General features: G+C 33.7%; 1 protein-coding gene across 2 annotated transcripts; it reads left to right on the forward strand.

The window, feature by feature from the left end:
- The first annotated feature begins 1,241 nt into the window (after positions 1-1,241).
- On the forward strand, positions 1,242-13,933 carry LOC110728075. Of its 2 annotated transcripts, XR_002512640.1 has the most exons (23): positions 1,242-1,732; positions 4,766-4,828; positions 5,031-5,142; positions 5,216-5,291; positions 5,410-5,506; positions 5,591-5,653; positions 5,751-5,810; positions 5,910-6,014; positions 6,555-6,665; positions 7,596-7,637; positions 7,815-7,925; positions 8,005-8,192; positions 9,095-9,360; positions 9,447-9,568; positions 9,661-9,703; positions 9,802-9,893; positions 10,062-10,110; positions 10,592-10,662; positions 10,782-10,901; positions 12,339-12,439; positions 12,833-12,878; positions 13,329-13,461; positions 13,639-13,933. XR_002512640.1 is itself a non-coding variant. In XM_021907696.1 (22 exons), the coding sequence occupies exons 1-22, from the start codon at positions 1,613-1,615 to the stop codon at positions 13,687-13,689; spliced, it is 2,109 nt and encodes a 702-aa protein (XP_021763388.1). In that variant the 5' UTR covers positions 1,249-1,612; the 3' UTR covers positions 13,690-13,933. The 2 variants fall into 2 exon arrangements, 1 of the variants encoding a protein (XP_021763388.1); XM_021907696.1 differs by lacking the exon at positions 13,329-13,461 and having other exon boundaries at positions 1,249-1,732.
- The last annotated feature ends 3,569 nt before the right edge of the window (positions 13,934-17,502 follow it).

Genomic DNA, 17,502 nt, shown 5'->3' on the forward strand with positions numbered 1-17,502 from the left:
ACAACCTAGCCTATCACCAATAATAAACAAGTATTTTTTTTTTTTTTTAAAAAAAGAAGAAACCGACATCCTTCTTTTTATTTTTTTTGGTTTCAGAAAGCGAGGACTGACGAACCACCTGAATTGAGCAGCATGGCTTAAATTTGTTAAGAAAGGGCCGCCTAACTTGGGCTTCAAGAAAATAAAGAACGGGCTTGATATAAGTGAATTTTAGGCACTAGGCCTATATACATGATATATGTTTGAGATTGAAGCAAATTTAACCCATTTCAAAACGAAATTCTTTTCTGAGTTATTTAATACTTCCTCCGTATTATTACTTGTTTCATGCACGGAGTTTTAAAGGTAATAGTAAAAAGTACAAAAAAAATATGAAAATAGTAGAGTTGGTGGAAAAATAAAGTACTCGTATAATTGTCGGAAAGAAAGAGAATATGGATATATCATGCGGAGTAGTATGATGGTTAGGGCCTTAGGGGTCTACTGTAAAAGGAAAGCAAGAAGTCTTGTGTAAGGCAAGTGTACGTTAATTTTATTGAAAGACAATTAGTTCCAAGACAAATTTAATTATTTTTTATAGTAACTTAAACCCTTAAAAGTTAACTTTTAATTTATCCTTAGTTTAAATTTTATTTTAATGCTTAATTCCTTATAGATTCATAATTACATAATATTAAAAGCTAATATGATTAGTTTAATTAATAATAAGTTTTTTATAAGATAAATTTATTATTAAAACAGTAATAACTTCTCACTTATGGTAACATGTAAATGGCACATCACCAAATTACCATAGCAACTCTCAAGTCTCATTTACAAGTCACGTGTAAATGGTATTGAGTTGATTTTTTTTTTCCTTATTTTTTTTTTAAAAAAAGGTAAGAATAAATAAATATAAGGAAATCCTCTGCTTCCTGTTAATGTAAATCTTGATAGCAAGTATTTTTAATTTTACACTAGCAAAAATTATAAAAGTGAATAATCTACTCACCAAGAAGAATCAAACTAAATAACTCGTGATTATATTTTTTTTATAGATTGAGAGAAATTTAGAAGATTCTTTTTAATTTTTTAAAAGTTAAAGATTAACATTTTTTTTTAAACAAATTAAAATAATTGTGTAACAATGGAGTATAAAATAATTCAGTACAACAAATGCTATTGAACTGTCATTGTTCTTGTTAAAAAAAAAAAAAATTGTAATTGTAAATTTGTAATTGTACAAGAGAAAATTACAATCATATTTAAGTTTTTGAAAGGATTACAAATGTAATTATATAAAAAGACTTGAAAAAAAAAAGGAAAAAAAAAAAAAAAAAAAAAGATCACTGGAGCTGGAAAAAACGCTGCTTAGCCGGAGACCAAAGAGAAGAGAGAGAAAAAAAACGATAGCGGATTCATCACTCAAACACTTCCTTAGAAATCATCGATTATTTCCCCAATTCAATTGCTAAAAATGATTGTTCTTCTTCATCAATTTCTGGATTTTAGCTAATTTTTTTCGGAATTTATCATTGAATTTTCGATTTTTGGTGGTGTGGTGGTGGATTTCGGGGAGGGTTTTAGGAAGAATTTTAAAACCCTAGATTCCCGAAGAAATTTCAATTTGAAGATGGAAAATGGTGGATTGGCTGATAAATTTGGCGGTTTGAATATTGATAACGCTAAAGAAAGCAGTCTTTTTCAAGTTATGAAAGCTGTTGAAGCTGCTGAAACTACAATTCGTCATCAGGTTCATATTCTTCTTTCTCTTCTTGTTGTTGTTGTTAGATTTTGAAACATGTCAATTGATTTTGTTCCCTTAAACTGTTTTAGAAGTTGCTCAATTTGTTATGTATTAATTGAAGATTTGTGGGTGGTGGGAAATGATTGATAGAAGGGTGAATTTAATGGAATCGTAATCGGAGAACTCGATTTTGGTGTTATTATTGATGGATGTTGTGTGTTGAAGTGTAATTTAAGGGCAATCAAACAATTTAAGGAAGCTTGTTAGTTTGATGTTTTTGTTGAGATTATTATGATCACTAATGATTGGTGTGGTTAAAGTGTTGAGGTTGCATTTGGTATGTTTAGTGGAAACAAAAATGGAATGGAATCAAATGAGATAGGGAAAAGGTAATGATAATCATTACTTTTATGGATTGTTTGGTATTTCAATGGAATGGGATCAAATGAGAAAGGGAGGAGAAAATTTGAGAAGGGTAAAGTGAATTGTAACCGTTGGGTTGCGAAGGGTAAAAAGGTGGCGGAATCAATTGTGCTCATATAAAGGAAACTATTACCTTACCCCTAAAACAAACAATCTATGATGGGAGTACTTTAGTGATTCTGAATTCAGCCCTTAAATCTTCATACCAAACATACATTGAGCAACAGTGTAATGGAATCAGAGATTCTGCTTGTTTTGGTAGTTTTGGAATCTCTTATTCGTATGAATGAATTGTGAAAAGAAAATAGAAGATGGCTAGTAGAACTGACCACCATTTTGGCCTAGACCAGAAGTTTTATCTATCGTGGGTCTGTAACTCGTGATCATATGAGAAATTTTACTTTAAAATCTTCTTATCATGTAGTGGTTGGTCAAATTCTTTCCATTTTGGCCTTTTAGTTTTGTCTATCGTGGGTCTGTAACTCATGGGCATATGAGAACTTATAGTTTAATATTTCTTACCATTTTGGCCTAGACCAGAAGTTTTGTCTATCGTGGGTCGAAGGACCTTACCTATAAGTTGTGGGAATAACAAAGTATTTAAAAATTAGTGGGTCCTTGCCAAAAAGGGGGGGAAACTAAATTGGTACAAACATAAAAGGAAAGTAGGCAAACTAAACTAGGATAGAGAAAGTAGTAATTTACTAATGTAAATGTAGATGATCTTACTGATGAGTCAACCCCGATCCAAATCTAAGCTAATATTTGTTTGAGAATTATCATTCTCATTGATTACGTATAGAATTATAAATGATATGCCTCCCTATAATGCTTCCTAATCATTAATTGGGAGTGTATGTGATTCAATGTCCTTAGTCATTATATAAGGAAATGAATTTATGAAGTACAAATGCTATGACAAAACCCTTAAGGAAGAGAGGCAGAAAGTACGAAGTGCAATAATCAACCAAACTAGTAGAACACTAGTAGAAGAGCCTTAATTTACAATAAATATGTTTGATCTTCAGAATATTCAAAATTTCTTTGTTTTTATCTGCTTCTTACTCCTTATCTTCTTGAAATACTTTCAGTTTTCATATTTCTGCAAATTATTCCAAGTCTTTAATTTTTTTTTTCTTAATTTATATATCTTGGAAAACTCTGTAAACCCAAAAAGCCTCTCTGGTGTTATAAAATCCTTCTTTTCCTTGGATATCTGGTTCAAAGACAATGTTTCGAAGTAATAAAGGCCAGTTATTAGCAGATGCAATCGGACTGCTCCCGGCCCTCGGTGAAATGGGGTCTTATATTTTATCTTACTTATTTTGATGTATTTGAAGTGCCTGAAATTTAGAATCATACCCTGGGCGCGTTGTAGTGGTAGTGTGTTGGCTGTAGTGAACATCAGTGGTTTCCAAATGTTCATGATTCGTCTCCTAAAATGCCTATTGATCCTATGTCTAGAAAATTTCAAAGTACACTGTAATCTTTCTGGAAAACAATTTTTATCCTAGTTTTCTACTTTTTGGGCTTCCTTAGAGGTATAGAAGGAGTACATTATGTTTTCATTTTGCTTTTCTCCTATTAATTTGACTTAATAGATAAATTAATAAAACAATTGCTAATAGAAGTTAATACAGCCTTTTAATATTATTTTTGTATTTGTTCTATATGTGCATATGAATACTCCTCATTTGTGATAAATAGAAGATTCAGATGATCTCCTGTATCAACTAATAATAAATGAGTAAGTTATCGTGTCATCCATTTCTAAATGAGTTGGATAGATCTCCTTCCTATCAATCCTCACAAAAAAAAAAAAAAAAGAAAAAAAAAGCATTGATTAAAAATGGGCCTGTCTTAATAACTTGCCTTTGATAACGAATCGTTATGGATGGAATTCACACACGTGACAAAGATTATGTATCAGTTATTGAGGGCCCTATATTATCATTTCCGTAGCGCCTCCATACTTATTGAGACAGCCCTAAAAGTAGTGGGTGAGTGTTTCCTTGTTCGGTCACTTCAGTGTAAGAATCTGTACCAAGATTTCTCATTAGTCATGGATTGGCTTCAAGGGAAAGTAAATTTCTTGAGGGAGAACTTATTAATTATCCCTGTAAGAAGATGCTGTTCTTGGGCATTAAACTGAAAATTTACTATGATGCTTCGTGTGGGGATTTAGTTGCAACTTTCAAAATCAGATTTAAGCCTCCTTATCTCTGAGAATGAATCCAAACCTTCTGTCTTGTTCAAAGCTGTTTGTGTTAAAATTGACAAATTAGTCCAAGTTCGATTATGTGTAGATAAACATTAGAAGCATGTTTAAGGTTTTCTGGCCATCCTTTCCCGTCTTTTGTAACTTATATCAGTTATATGTTCCAGAAGCTATTTCTCAGACACATTTTATGGAAGGCTTGAACTTATCAATTAAATTTTCTAATCCACCTTTAATGGGGATGTTAACATTTCTGTTATTGGCCATTAGCAAGATGAAGAACTTCAGCACTTCCAGAAACAGTGCTGATATTTATCTCCCTGAATTGCTTGATGCCTGTGAATTTTTTTTATGCCTGTTTTCAGGAGTTATGGATGTTTACATGAATTTTCTAGCAGGTTGAAGAGAACAATAGGTTAAGGGAAGAGCTTCTGAAGAAAGATCGGGAACTTGAAAATCTTGTAAGTGTTTCCAGCTACATAATTATGTTTGTGTGGTTAATTGTGAATATGCTCTGCTTCTTTGTTTTTGTAGATTGCCTGATTTATAACCTTTTTAAGTAGGATTCGAATATGCCTGTGAAGCATGCATAGTGATCTGTCATGTTTCTGAAACGGTCTGACTTGATTGCATTCCTTCCTTCCCCCATGTAATCATTGGCAGAAGCTTGATAAGCCAACAGCTCAGGGGTCTTATTCAGTTGATCCATCTGGTGAACACATGCAGGGAATAATAAATAGGGTCCATCAAGTACCTCAAATGTTTGATACATCAGGTATTGTCTCTCCTTCCAGAATTTAAGCAAAAATCAGAGTATGAAGAGTAATGTAACTTAGTCACACTTCCAGGTGGCCAGACTGCAGAGAACGCCAACAACCTCCAGCCTGCATCACCTACACTACACTCTCCGGGCAGACATCTCATGTATGCTTACAGGCTGAACTTATGATTTCGGGTCATAGGTTATTTCCTTTTGTGGTTGCAATTGTCAATGAGGGATACTCAAATTTCACATGCTGTAAATTTTCTTCCATTTTTTAAGGTTGCAAAAGAATGGCGAGTACGATCCTAACAATGTTCATGTAGAAAGATTGATGCCAGTTACTGAATCAAATAATCATAGCAACCTTTGGCAGCAGGTTCTTTTCTAAGAGCTTCCCTCCTTTTCTGCTATGATGCTTATGGGATTGAATTGCACTTACCCAAATTTTTTTGTCCCAAAGATCAGGGAGCGTGAAGAAGAAATCTTGCAGCTTCGTAAGCATCTAAATGACTATTCCATAAAGGTAATTAAATGTCTTTCCTCAAGACCTTGAACCTGATTCCATACTAAAATAAGTTAATTATGTATTGGTTTATTTAATTGTCCTTTTACTGTTTCAGGAAGCCCAAATTCGTAATGAAAAATATGTTCTAGAGAAGCGCATTGCTCATATGCGAATGGTTAAAACAACTTCAAACTTCAAATTGATTTTGTTTCTGATATGAATTTGTCATTGGATATAACTGAATGACATAAGCTTCATTGATTGTTTAATGTAGGCATTTGATCAACAACAACAAGATCTAATTGATGCAGCATCCAAATCTCTTTCTTATCGGCAAGATATAATTGAAGAAAATGTGCGCTTAACTTATGCTTTACAGGTAAATTGTTTGTTTGATTAAATATTTGCATTTGATATTTGTTTTCTTTGTGTAAGTTCTTGGTTCATGTCTGAACTCATCCTTTTGGGGTTAAGGCTTTGGTTTGTTAAACTGATTTTTTAATGCTTTATGTAGTGGTCGATACGACGATACACATAGTTGAGCCTGTCTTGTATATAAAGCTATGTTTGGCTCTATTTAAGACCTTAAATGTGTCTCATTGGATGCCTCTCATGTTCTGGATTTTAATATTTGTGCTTGATCCTCCCATATTAGAGTTGATTTTACATATAAAATGTTTTTATTTTATTATTTTTTTATTGAAGAATTCTGTCAGTCTTGGAAGGTGATATTAGTGTAGTAATTGTGACCATATTTTTTTTCTTTTCTTTTTTTTATCCAATCCTACATTCCTACTTACATGTATGAAGTTTAACACCATACGCTGAAGTATTACAATGGAACAATGGCAGTAATTGTATGCAAGATATGTTTGTTTAAACCAATCCTAATTATGGTTTGACACCATTGCTTTTTCAGGATGTGCAGCAAGAGAGGACAACTTTTGTGTCATCTTTATTGCCTCTTCTTGCAGAATATTCTCTTCAGCCACAAGTATCAGATGCCCAGTCTATTGTTAGTAACGTCAAGGTACGTGTTTCCTGTAAATTCAAGTTTCTGTCTCTTTCGAAGCATTGCTGATTGTTAGATAGTGGGATCAAGTTATAAATTTTAAAGTGAAGGAAAAGCATATTTGTAAAGCTGTTCATTCAACTTTTGATATATGAAATCATGTTTGGGAGATGAGTGAGGTGTTTAATAGAGATAAAATCTTCCTAGAATTGGCTTGTGGCAGTATTGTCAGCGTTACATAATTAGGGATAAGATGAAGGAGTATCAAGTATGATGGCTTGAACATGTCTACCACTAACATTTGATTGGTCCGGTCCAGTGAAAAGAGACTGGAAATCATGGTATAAAGGACATGTGGTCTTTGGACTGTATAGTATTGGATAGGGATGAGTGGACTTGTATAGAACGATCCCTGTGATCAATTTATGAGGATGGCATCTTGGTCCGCGATTGATTTATATTCAAAAAGGAATCAAAATGATTGGATGTCACCATTACTAAAATTTACTTTCCAACTGATTTGAGAAGATTCGGTTTTTATTTTGACAGTTTTGTATTCAGGAGATGGGTGTTGAACCTGAAGATGGTGACTTTGATGGTTTTTCTGTATGTTGATGAATTTTGTGTTTCTTTAAAGAGCATTTTCTGTTTTTTGTGGCTAGCGCTAGTATGATTTTAGGGGGGGTAGGGAAGAATCATTCGCATTGGTAACCTGTATCAGCAAAAGCTTGAATAATAGACCTGTCAGTGTGCTGACAATCATGATTGGCATCACCTTGTCAAGGTCTTATGAAGTAAAGTGAGCTTGTATTTTCTCTTGTTGTGTGTTTCCTTTTTGTTTTCCCTTTTTTTAAAGCCTTAAAGGAGTTTGGGGATAGCAGATCCAAGTTGGCATGTCTTACCTTTTGCTTTATACTAATGGTACCCTCCTTCACCGGTGGTTTGCAGGTGCTATTTAAACATCTGCAGGAAAAATTAATCATCACTGAGGTAACCTATAACTGTTTTCCCTTCATCCAGAATAAGTGATTTGAGATTATGCCTTTTTTTTCTTTCCTTCCTTCTCTAAGGCAGTATATAGCATATTTTTAGTTTCAATTTTGTCAATGCAGGATTTAGTAGTTTTTGCTGATGGTGTTTTGTGTCTTTGTCTTCTTGTGCTGACAGGCAAGATTGAAAGAGTCTCAGTATCAATTAACACCATGGCGCTCTGGTGGGACTAGTCCTAACTTTGCTGCACATTCCCCTGAACATTCCAGTGGCGCAGCACCTACTTCAGTATGATCACATGTCTACAACTCACTTATTTTCGTAGTTTGATGATCTTTTTTTTTTAATATCATGCATTTTCTGTCAGAGCAAAAATGGGCTAGAACTTGTGCCTCGTCCTTCATATTCTCCTGCAAACATGGCAAACTCTGATGGTCAGATTGCTGCAGATTGGAATTCTAGGGGCCAGCACGCCATTCAAGCTGATGCAAGCGCTCCTTTTTCACAAAATGCAGAGTTAAGCAATATGGGGAGGTATTCACCTCTTGCAAGCAGGTGAGCCTGCTCAAATGAAGATTGCCACTGAACTGTGAACAATTACAACCATCTCTTTAGTTGGTGGGTCCTGTTTTCATTTGAAATTCTGTTGGTTGATTTCAGGGCATCTCAGAAGTAAAATGTTACAGTCCTTATAGCCATTAAATAAACAATAAATAATTTTGTTTTGTGTTTGCTATTGCAAAGGCGAGGATTTTATTTTGGAGTTTTATATAAGTAGATTGTTATCATCCATAAATTTATTTTACTGCTGTTTCATATTTTCTAGATTAATAATAGAGACTTCTCATGTTTGCATGTCTAGATGCTATTGACTTATATTTGTCTTTTTTTTTTTCTTTGAATAACATAGACGTTAATGCTAATATACCATTAATTTTTATTTAAATTTTGGGGTTTTCCTCATGTCTGCAACAACTTCTACTTTTTGTGCGTGAGGAGAATTTGGATCTGCTTTTTTAGATATGTTTCTTCCTTGATGAGAGTCCAATTAGTACTTTTAATACATTATTATTGGTGTTTTCAACATTTACTTTTATTATTTTACCCTTACCATTCTTTATATGTGGAAATTTTATCCTGGGGAAGCTGTCTCTTCATCCATTAACGGTGGAACGGGACTTGGCTACTTCTTAAGGGAGAGAGTGCATTGATTAGGATCTAAGGGATGAGGCTGTGTAAGATCTGGACATCTCCATGCTTCATAAGGATCAATGTGGAGTTGTTATTGTTGTTGATATCAAAATTTTGTATGTTTAGATTATATTATATTCTTTATATATATGTCCTTGTGTGCTTGAAATATCTTGTACAGTTTCTTAAGAATTTAGATTGGTGATCACATCTTTCTCTTGTATTGGCATAGTTTGGTTAAATTTTTGCCTCCTATTTGGCTTTAGGGATCTAGATACCCATGATGCACCAACGCAAGTTGCTGTCAGCCGTGATGAATATCATGCTACGCCTAGACAGGTCAAATTTAAGGATCCAGTAAGTAGTTCTGAGGTATACGGAGCTGCTGCAGAGGGGCAATATCATGAAAATGAAGATGCATTGACTTGGAATACAGGGACCTCTCCTTATTCCAACACAATTGAGGATCCTAGTTCTTCCTTTCCTTATCTTCAACCAGTTCCTGAAGAACCTTCATCTTCTTTCTCTGAGGGTAAACTTTTTGTGGTTTCTATGTTTGATTCGTGTTCAACAAGTATGATGGCTTATGGATATTGTTTGTCATTTTGGAATCTGCAGCTGCTGATGATGATCCATTACCAGCAATAGAGGATCTTCAAATATCAGGTGAACCTTATCCCGGGCGAGAGATCCAAGCGTGTGGCTTTTCTACAAACGGAACAACCAGCTGTAACTTTGAGGTCGTTCTTGAGACCTTTATTTTTTGAGATATAATTGTTAGAAATCTTCTTTGAATCTATTTGTAAAAAGTTATTTGTTTGGTATTGAGCAGTGGGTGCGCCATTTGGAAGATGGATCTGTGAAATACATAGATGGTATTTCTGCCTTGTCTCTGCATTTTGTTTTGTCTTCTATTTTTCATTTGTACTCAGGAATTTGCAGATTTGGCAACTCATGAACTTTTAAATATCAGGGGCAAAACAACCGGTCTACCTTGTCACAGCTGATGATGTGGAGACATATCTGGCCATTGAAGTTCAGCCTTTGGATGACAGAAAAAGAAAGGTAACTTTTTTTTTTTTTACTTTGGATGTTACAGCTGATGGTTGTGTTAACCTTTTAGATTGATACTTTATGCCTTTTATGGTTAGAATATTCACTTTCCTGCAGTACTATCGAACATATATTTTTCATTTACTTTCTTTTTATTTAATTTTTTTGTTTAAACTGCAGGGGGAGCTTGTAAAGGTTTTTGCTAATGAGCACAGAAAAATCACTTGTGGTAAGATAGTAAAAGTTGTTACTTTAATGGGATTAAATCAATTAGTCTTGTGAAGTTGTGATTGTCTCTTTGTTTTTCTATTCTGTTGCATGCTGATATGACTCTATCTCCAATATCTTTAGTTTTAGAGGTAATTTAAAAAAAAAAAAATAGGGGTTGTGGTTTTTGGAAGAGAGAGGGGGGGGGGGGGGGGGACACCGTGCACCTGTTACTGGTGTATGCTAAAAGGATAGAATAGGACCCTTCTTCAGCAGATCTTTATGTACCACTAAGGTTTTAAAATAGTATTTCGCTAAATTGGACGCTACAACTGGATCAATTCTGTTGAGCTGGACTGATATTTACTGAATCTAACCGATTTTTATTGAATGTATTTATTTGAATGTTCTGTTGCCTTTTTTAATTTGTATTGTTTATTGTGGGTAGCTGCATTACCTATTAATCTTTTTATAGCTAGCTAAAAACTTCTTTATTGATACAGATCCTGCCATGCAAAGTCACATAGAACAGAACTGGCGGAATGGTCAGGCCTCTTATAAAGTATCAGTATCGGTATGGCCGCCTTCATATTTTAACCTCAGTTTTTTATTTGGTTGTTAATTTGTTATGGATTCACTTTCATCTTCAGCAAAGTTATATACTTCGTAAGATTGTGGGTTATACTGGTGCAGACAGGTTACCTTGACATATGGGAGCCAGCTACTTTGACTATTAAGCGTGAGGGTTATAGTATCAAGGGAAGTGGATCCAGCAGTCTTGCTGTCAATGAGAAGTTTTTACCCGGAACCAATGTATGTTTTTTTTTAAAAAAAAAAAAAATTTTAAATTTGTTTTTAATCTAGTTTTTTTCTCTCATCTTCTTTAATGCATGTGCTCCATATTTAATATTAAATTTTTGGATAATGTTTGTAGATTTTTTTCATGAACCACTGTTGTTTTGCAAGCCATTTGCTTTTGAAGTTTTCAAATAGATTAATGCTTTAACAAGAGATAGGTGCCCATTTTTGTGTGAAGTTGTGAGACTACAAAATTGCTATCATCAAAATCTTTCTTCAGGCGTGTGATTTTTATGTGTTGTGAGAATCAATTGATGGTCCTGAAAAGATGGATTTGAGATAGAGTAAATGAGCAAAATACTTTGAATTAGTTGTTTCACTCTAAGTTGACTTGTTTGCTAACTTACAAATTTGTCCATTATTATCTTTAATTCTCTATAAGTAAAAATCATAAAAAGTTTTTATCTCAAATTTATTATTGAGACAAATCCAATTACACTCAGTCACATTTGTTTTAATAGATTGTTATTGAGTAATGCTAAAGGTCAAAGTGTAACAGCTCTAAAAAAAGGAAGTATATGGAAGAATTGTGGGGAATAGCCTTCATACATATATATATTACATTTGCATTGTTTGAGTTATAGTTTGGACAACCTTTTTTCTTTGATAAATGTTAATTTTGAGTTGGGAGTTAGGTTGGAGGAAGATTTTTTTACCCCTTGTATCTCGTCAAAGTATAATAGCCATTGATAAGTGAGATGAATGAGCGCATAAGAGCATTATTTTTTTTTTGTTTATGCACTTCAAGTATATGAAATTTGTGGGAGATAAGTTTAGCTTTTCCATTTCTGTAATTATTGCTCAAGAGGGATCAACTTTATCTTAGACGTCAAGAAGACGATTATATGAGTAAATGACTTTACCACACTAGGAGTACTGGAGTGTAGTGCTTGGTACTAGCCTCCTGTTGTGACTAACAATTGATACTTTTGTTTTCCATATTAAAAATAGAACAGCTATTCACATCAATTTTTTGTTAAGCAACTCAAGCAAGGTTTGCAATGTTTGTGTGAATGTGTCGTGTTTCCATGAGATGAGCGTTATTTCATCTATTAATTGTCAAATCCTTGAGGGACTTATTGAATACCTTTATCATTCAATCCCTCATACATATGTAGTATAACAAAAATGTTATGCTTTTTTTTTTTAATTAATAAAATGTTAAAATAACAAAAATATGCTTGCTTACACAGAACAATATATATGTGGTGCTCCATATTATTTGTTTATGAAATTTCATAAATTTCTGTAAGATGGAAACTTTGAGCCTACTGTTGGCTTTCTTATGCGTTTGCTTATGTATTTATAAGATCAAGACCCCCAACCAAACACCCCTTCCCCTAGTTTTCCTCTTCTTCTGCATCCATATTTCCTGATGAGTGCTTTATGCAGGTAACCATTACCCATGGTCACCTTCTCGAGTTTTCTATATTTAGTCCCAGTGATGTTGAGCATCTCATGCGAGCTGAGACTACCATAACAGACATTGCTAGGTATTGCCCCAGTTCCTGTCTTCTCAATACTCTTGTTTGGGTGAATAAAGAAGCATAAATGAATACTCCCATCCCCAATTTGGCTGTAAGTAAGATAAAATTCAGGAGGGGAACTTCAGTTTGTATAAAAATGTTCTGAATTCAAGCTGGAAGTGAGATGCACTAAAGTGGACTTACATATATCCAAATGTTGACAGAATTATATAAATTTACAATTTTGTTGGAGTTATTTTGCTTACTTATGTGACAAAGTAACTTATTATTAAATAACCACAAGGTACCCCTCCCCCCAAACATGCACACAGTGAACACATGCATGAAAAATTGTATTGTTAACTTGTTAAATTTTAGGCTTTATTTATATATTAAGCTTTATTACTTTTGGTTTTGCAGTATGAGAGATACAATTGTCCTCACGCTGAGATTATTCATCATGAAGGTGTGCTCTCCCTTGTAATTTGGATATGACTTCTTTAAAAGTTTATTTATATTTCATCTTTGTGTATATTTTTTTGATAAATATAGTTAGTTGCTCAATTATATAAACCTGAGACACTTCATTGCTTTGTATTATCATGTTAAAGGCCTGAATAGATTAATTCTGAAGCCATATTTGGTGAGAGGTGACTAAAGTAAGCCACTGCTACGTGATTAGGGTTAGCGTTGCTTGCATGTTTCTTCTGCTTAGTGTTGTTGTTCTGCATGTTTCCTGTTCCTAGATTGCTGTCTTTTGATGATGGCTATCACCTTTCCCTACTTAGCTTTAGTAAGGCTCACTCTAAAGTACGAAGATAAATCTCATCTATATCAATAAATAATTACTAATTTATAGTAAATTCAAAGCTCAGCAAAACTGGTTTCAGACAGTTCAGCTTCTTGAATTTTGCAGTCAAATTTGACCACAGAAGATGGATATTCAATTGATTATCCAACAAAAACAGCGTCTCTGCACTGGCAAGCGTAAGGCTGAAAAATTTTGACCCTCGGACCATGCCATAGGTGGACCATTGTTCATTGGACGGGTGATTAGATTTGAAATTTTCAACTTACGACAATTGTGAATCTTCTTTGTGCATCATCGATATATTTCTGCTTGCACTCTTTGAAGCTTAATTACTAAAGAATATGTATATTTTATTTTTTTATTGAGGCCCTCTGTGCAATTGAAAGTGTTGACTTTGTTTGAGCTTCTTCAACAGGCTATGCAAAAAGGGAAAGGAAAGAGGAGGAGGATGTTCTTTAGCAAGTGAATGATTTTTTGTATGGGAGGCTCTCTCTCCCTTTTTTTAGGGTGTAAAACAAAGGAAATGGGGTTTAAAAAAGAGTACTGTATTTACTTCAGGGTAGCAGGCTTTTCTGTATCGCAGTGAGACTGTAGTGAACATGTAAAGGTTGAGTAATGTAAGTTATAGGCTATTCAGAAATGTAATCAATCCATTCTTAACAATTTGGTGAATATTTGTGTTATTGGAGGTCCTTGAGCGACGACTAAAATCTAGCTTTCGTTCATAGCGCAAATTCTATAGTAGAAAGCTCAGTATGTAAACACCCAACTAAATCATAATCCCCACTCCGATCTAAGTAGTTGAAATTCGCTTTAGTTATCACAGGAGATATATAATGAATCTGGGTTATTCTCCATCTCAACCTCGTTGTTGCAACTTTTACATGATTATACCGTCACCCCCAACCAATTTTCCTAACCAAGAGTCACTACAATGACTACCCAAAACTGCATTAGCACCCCCTTCCACCGCCCAAAAAACGCTCCTACCACCCCCCCCCCACCCCCGCCTCGCCCCGCCCCACCCCACCCTTTCTCTCACTGTTGGAAAGTAAGCAAAATGCCCCATTGTATGCTGAATTAGGGGTGGTATCAAAGCTTGAAATCGAATTCATTTTAAAAAATTATTTGCTGTATTATTGAAACTAATACTACTAAGAATGATCAATTGATTACTATACCCATGTATCATGGTCCTTATAGAAGTATTGTAATTCTGGTCTTAGTGCTACCTTACTTTGATCAACATTAATTCGCTAGTAATGTTTATTAGCAAGTCATTATATATGTGTTGTCAGTAATCTCAATTATGCAATGCTAGTAACTCATTGGTGTGTGCTATTCTCGATCACCATCAAGGCATAATAGCATTCTCTTCCGCCGCTCTCTCCTTCGAACGACGAGTTGTGCCGTCCTACTTGCATCATAACCCCCCATACACCCTTGTATCTACTCCTTGCATCAAGAAAAACATATCATACTTATCGTCATTTACACTTACCGCCTTACCGGACTGTCACGTAATTTAGACGCCATCCTAGTTCGAACCACCATCATGACATGGACTACGGTGAAGGTAGGAGATATGGAGGGAAGCGAAGGGGGTGTTGCGGTGGCGGGGATGGTGGTTGCTTTGTTCGGGAAGTTGGAGGATGTTGTTGATTGAGGGTGTTGCATGAGTTATTTTAGCAACTCTTCTAGTAGTGGATATGTAGATGAGATAAGGAGAACATGATATGTTTAAGTTGTTTACAAGAAGATGAATCCGTATCACGACTTTCAAACAATGAACATGAATTTTCAATAAATGAACTTCAATTTTGTCACGACCTTTTGTCATTCGCCAATAATTCATTTGTAGCAAAGTTTTCACGTGATATGAACACATACCTTTTTTTTTTTTTTTTTTTTTTTGAGGAAATGAACACATATATTCTTATAAGGCTTTATTTTTTTTTATTTTTTTTTTCTGAACAAAATAGAATAAAATAAATTGTCACTTGATAATGTTATACGAACTAAAAAAACAAAGAGAAGTTGCATTGTCATAATTCATACACAACATTCAATTAAAAACATAAGACGTACACTCCTTTCATTTCTTTTTAATTTGCACACTTCTCGTTAAAAGGAAATTAAGTTTTTATAAAGAGTATTAGTTGCGAGAAGAAAAGTGATATGTTGTATTTATAAAATAGGAAGTATATGAGCGTGTAAAATAAAAAGAAACATTGTTCAAAAAGTGAGTAAATAAAAAAATATATATACTTCTTTTGTTCCTTTAATATTGCAACAAGGAATACAATTTTTAAGACGACGGAAGAGATAGAAAGAGGTAAAAGCATATACCCATGTGACGAGAAGAGAGATAGAAATTAAAGAAAGTAAATGCAAATGGGTGGGGTTATGGATTGTTTCTAGCCAACAACAAGGGAGGTGGGCACGACACGAGCCACAGTCTGACATAATCCATAATCATCTTTACACTCCCCTTTATCTAGCACGCTAGATCAAACATAGGCTAAGCCCTAATTAGAATTTAGAATTCGTTACATACATACCATCTTATAAATACCTAATTAAGCAACCACTATGCCATAAACTTGTTAACTCGACAATTGGTTAAATATCGATATTATGTCGATCTATTAGAGGACCAACTCAATTAAAAGCTTATTTACTCGTCAAGTTGTTGACTAAATACCTAAGCAACTACTATGCCTTAAGCTTATTAATTACTACCTCCGTTTTTTATTAGTTGACACGTTTTGACTTTAGCACTATTCACACACTCGCCTTTGACCGGGTTTTGTGCTTTATACATGATAAAACAATATAGTCATGAAGGATCTTATTAAATTCGTCACAATATATATTTTCAAAATATCAAATTTTTACAATTTTTGTTTATCGGTGATTAAAGAAATTAGTGGTTGAATTTGTGCATTGACAAACGTAACTAAAGAAACGTGTCAACTAAAAAGAAACAGAAGAAGTGTATGTTAATGCATTTTCGATTTGTTAGTAAATCAACTCAGCTAAAAGTTTAAGTTAACGGTTAAAGCCCAAAATTAATCTGTATACTCTATTACTCTATCATCTCTTCTCCGCTAGTATAAGTTGAGTGTTGAGTAACAAATAAAAATGTATAAAGAAGATGAAAAATACAGCATGACATGCATGATATAGATAGAGAAAAAGTCAGGCCTTGTGGATCGTTCTCTTAATAGCTAGCGCGTTCGAGGGTATACAATACACGTTACGGAGTATTATTTATACATATACATGCATATATAACATATATGCGTAAATAATATTGATCCCACGGTAATTTACGTGAGACCACTTTAATATTTCATTCCAAAGTTATATGTAGCATTTAATTCGACTATATCAGGAAGCTTTGTTACACCCTAAATTGTATGTACCTAACTAAATATGGAAATTTATTCTATCTATTATTTAATATGATACGAGGATTATATTTCTCTCGCATCAACTACTGTTTTTATTTTGATGAATTAGATTTTCTAGGTTGTCAGTGAAGAAACAGGCCTTCAATACATCAAAACTAATAATTTGCTTTAGGATTGGAATTACGAATACTAATCACATATACGAAGTACTCCATATTTATGTTGTTTTAGGATTGTTGATGTCCGGAAAAAGTTATTACATTATTTGAGTATACGTAGTATATATAATGGCTAACTAGTTACCGGTTGAATTCTATATGTTAAAAGAATTTTTACATCAAGCGTCCTCGTTTAACAATAATTTTCGACACTTGTATTATTTTCATTTAGAGAGTAGGTGACCATTTGTAAAAAGTGCGGTGTTTATATTTCCATTTTCCATATATACCAATAGTTCAATTAATGTCAAAACTGAAAAAACAAATAAAATTTGTGACCAAGATTATTTTTTAATTATAATTGTAGTTGGTCATATAGTATTACTAGTCGATCATTACTGAAAGTGTGGCTAAGCTAAGCTAGCTCTTCTTGTAAAAGAGGCTTTAACTCGAAACTAATAATTTGCTTGATAGCAAGAGAGAATATATTTTCAATTATAAATTGCATTATGAAGAATAAATAGTTGCACTAGTTAATCTACAATTGCTTATTCAATATTGGTTACGATTATGGTATAACATCATAGGCAATAATGTTCAAATACAAAAAAGCATAATAACATAGTTCTATAACTTATATTAGTACATGAGAATGAATAAGTTAGCTTTTGTAGAATAAGGCCTCGTTCACTTCATCTTATTTTT

This window comes from Chenopodium quinoa, unplaced genomic scaffold (genome assembly GCF_001683475.1).
Source record: "Chenopodium quinoa cultivar QQ74 unplaced genomic scaffold, ASM168347v1, whole genome shotgun sequence".
Taxonomy (NCBI): Eukaryota; Viridiplantae; Streptophyta; class Magnoliopsida; order Caryophyllales; family Amaranthaceae; genus Chenopodium; species Chenopodium quinoa.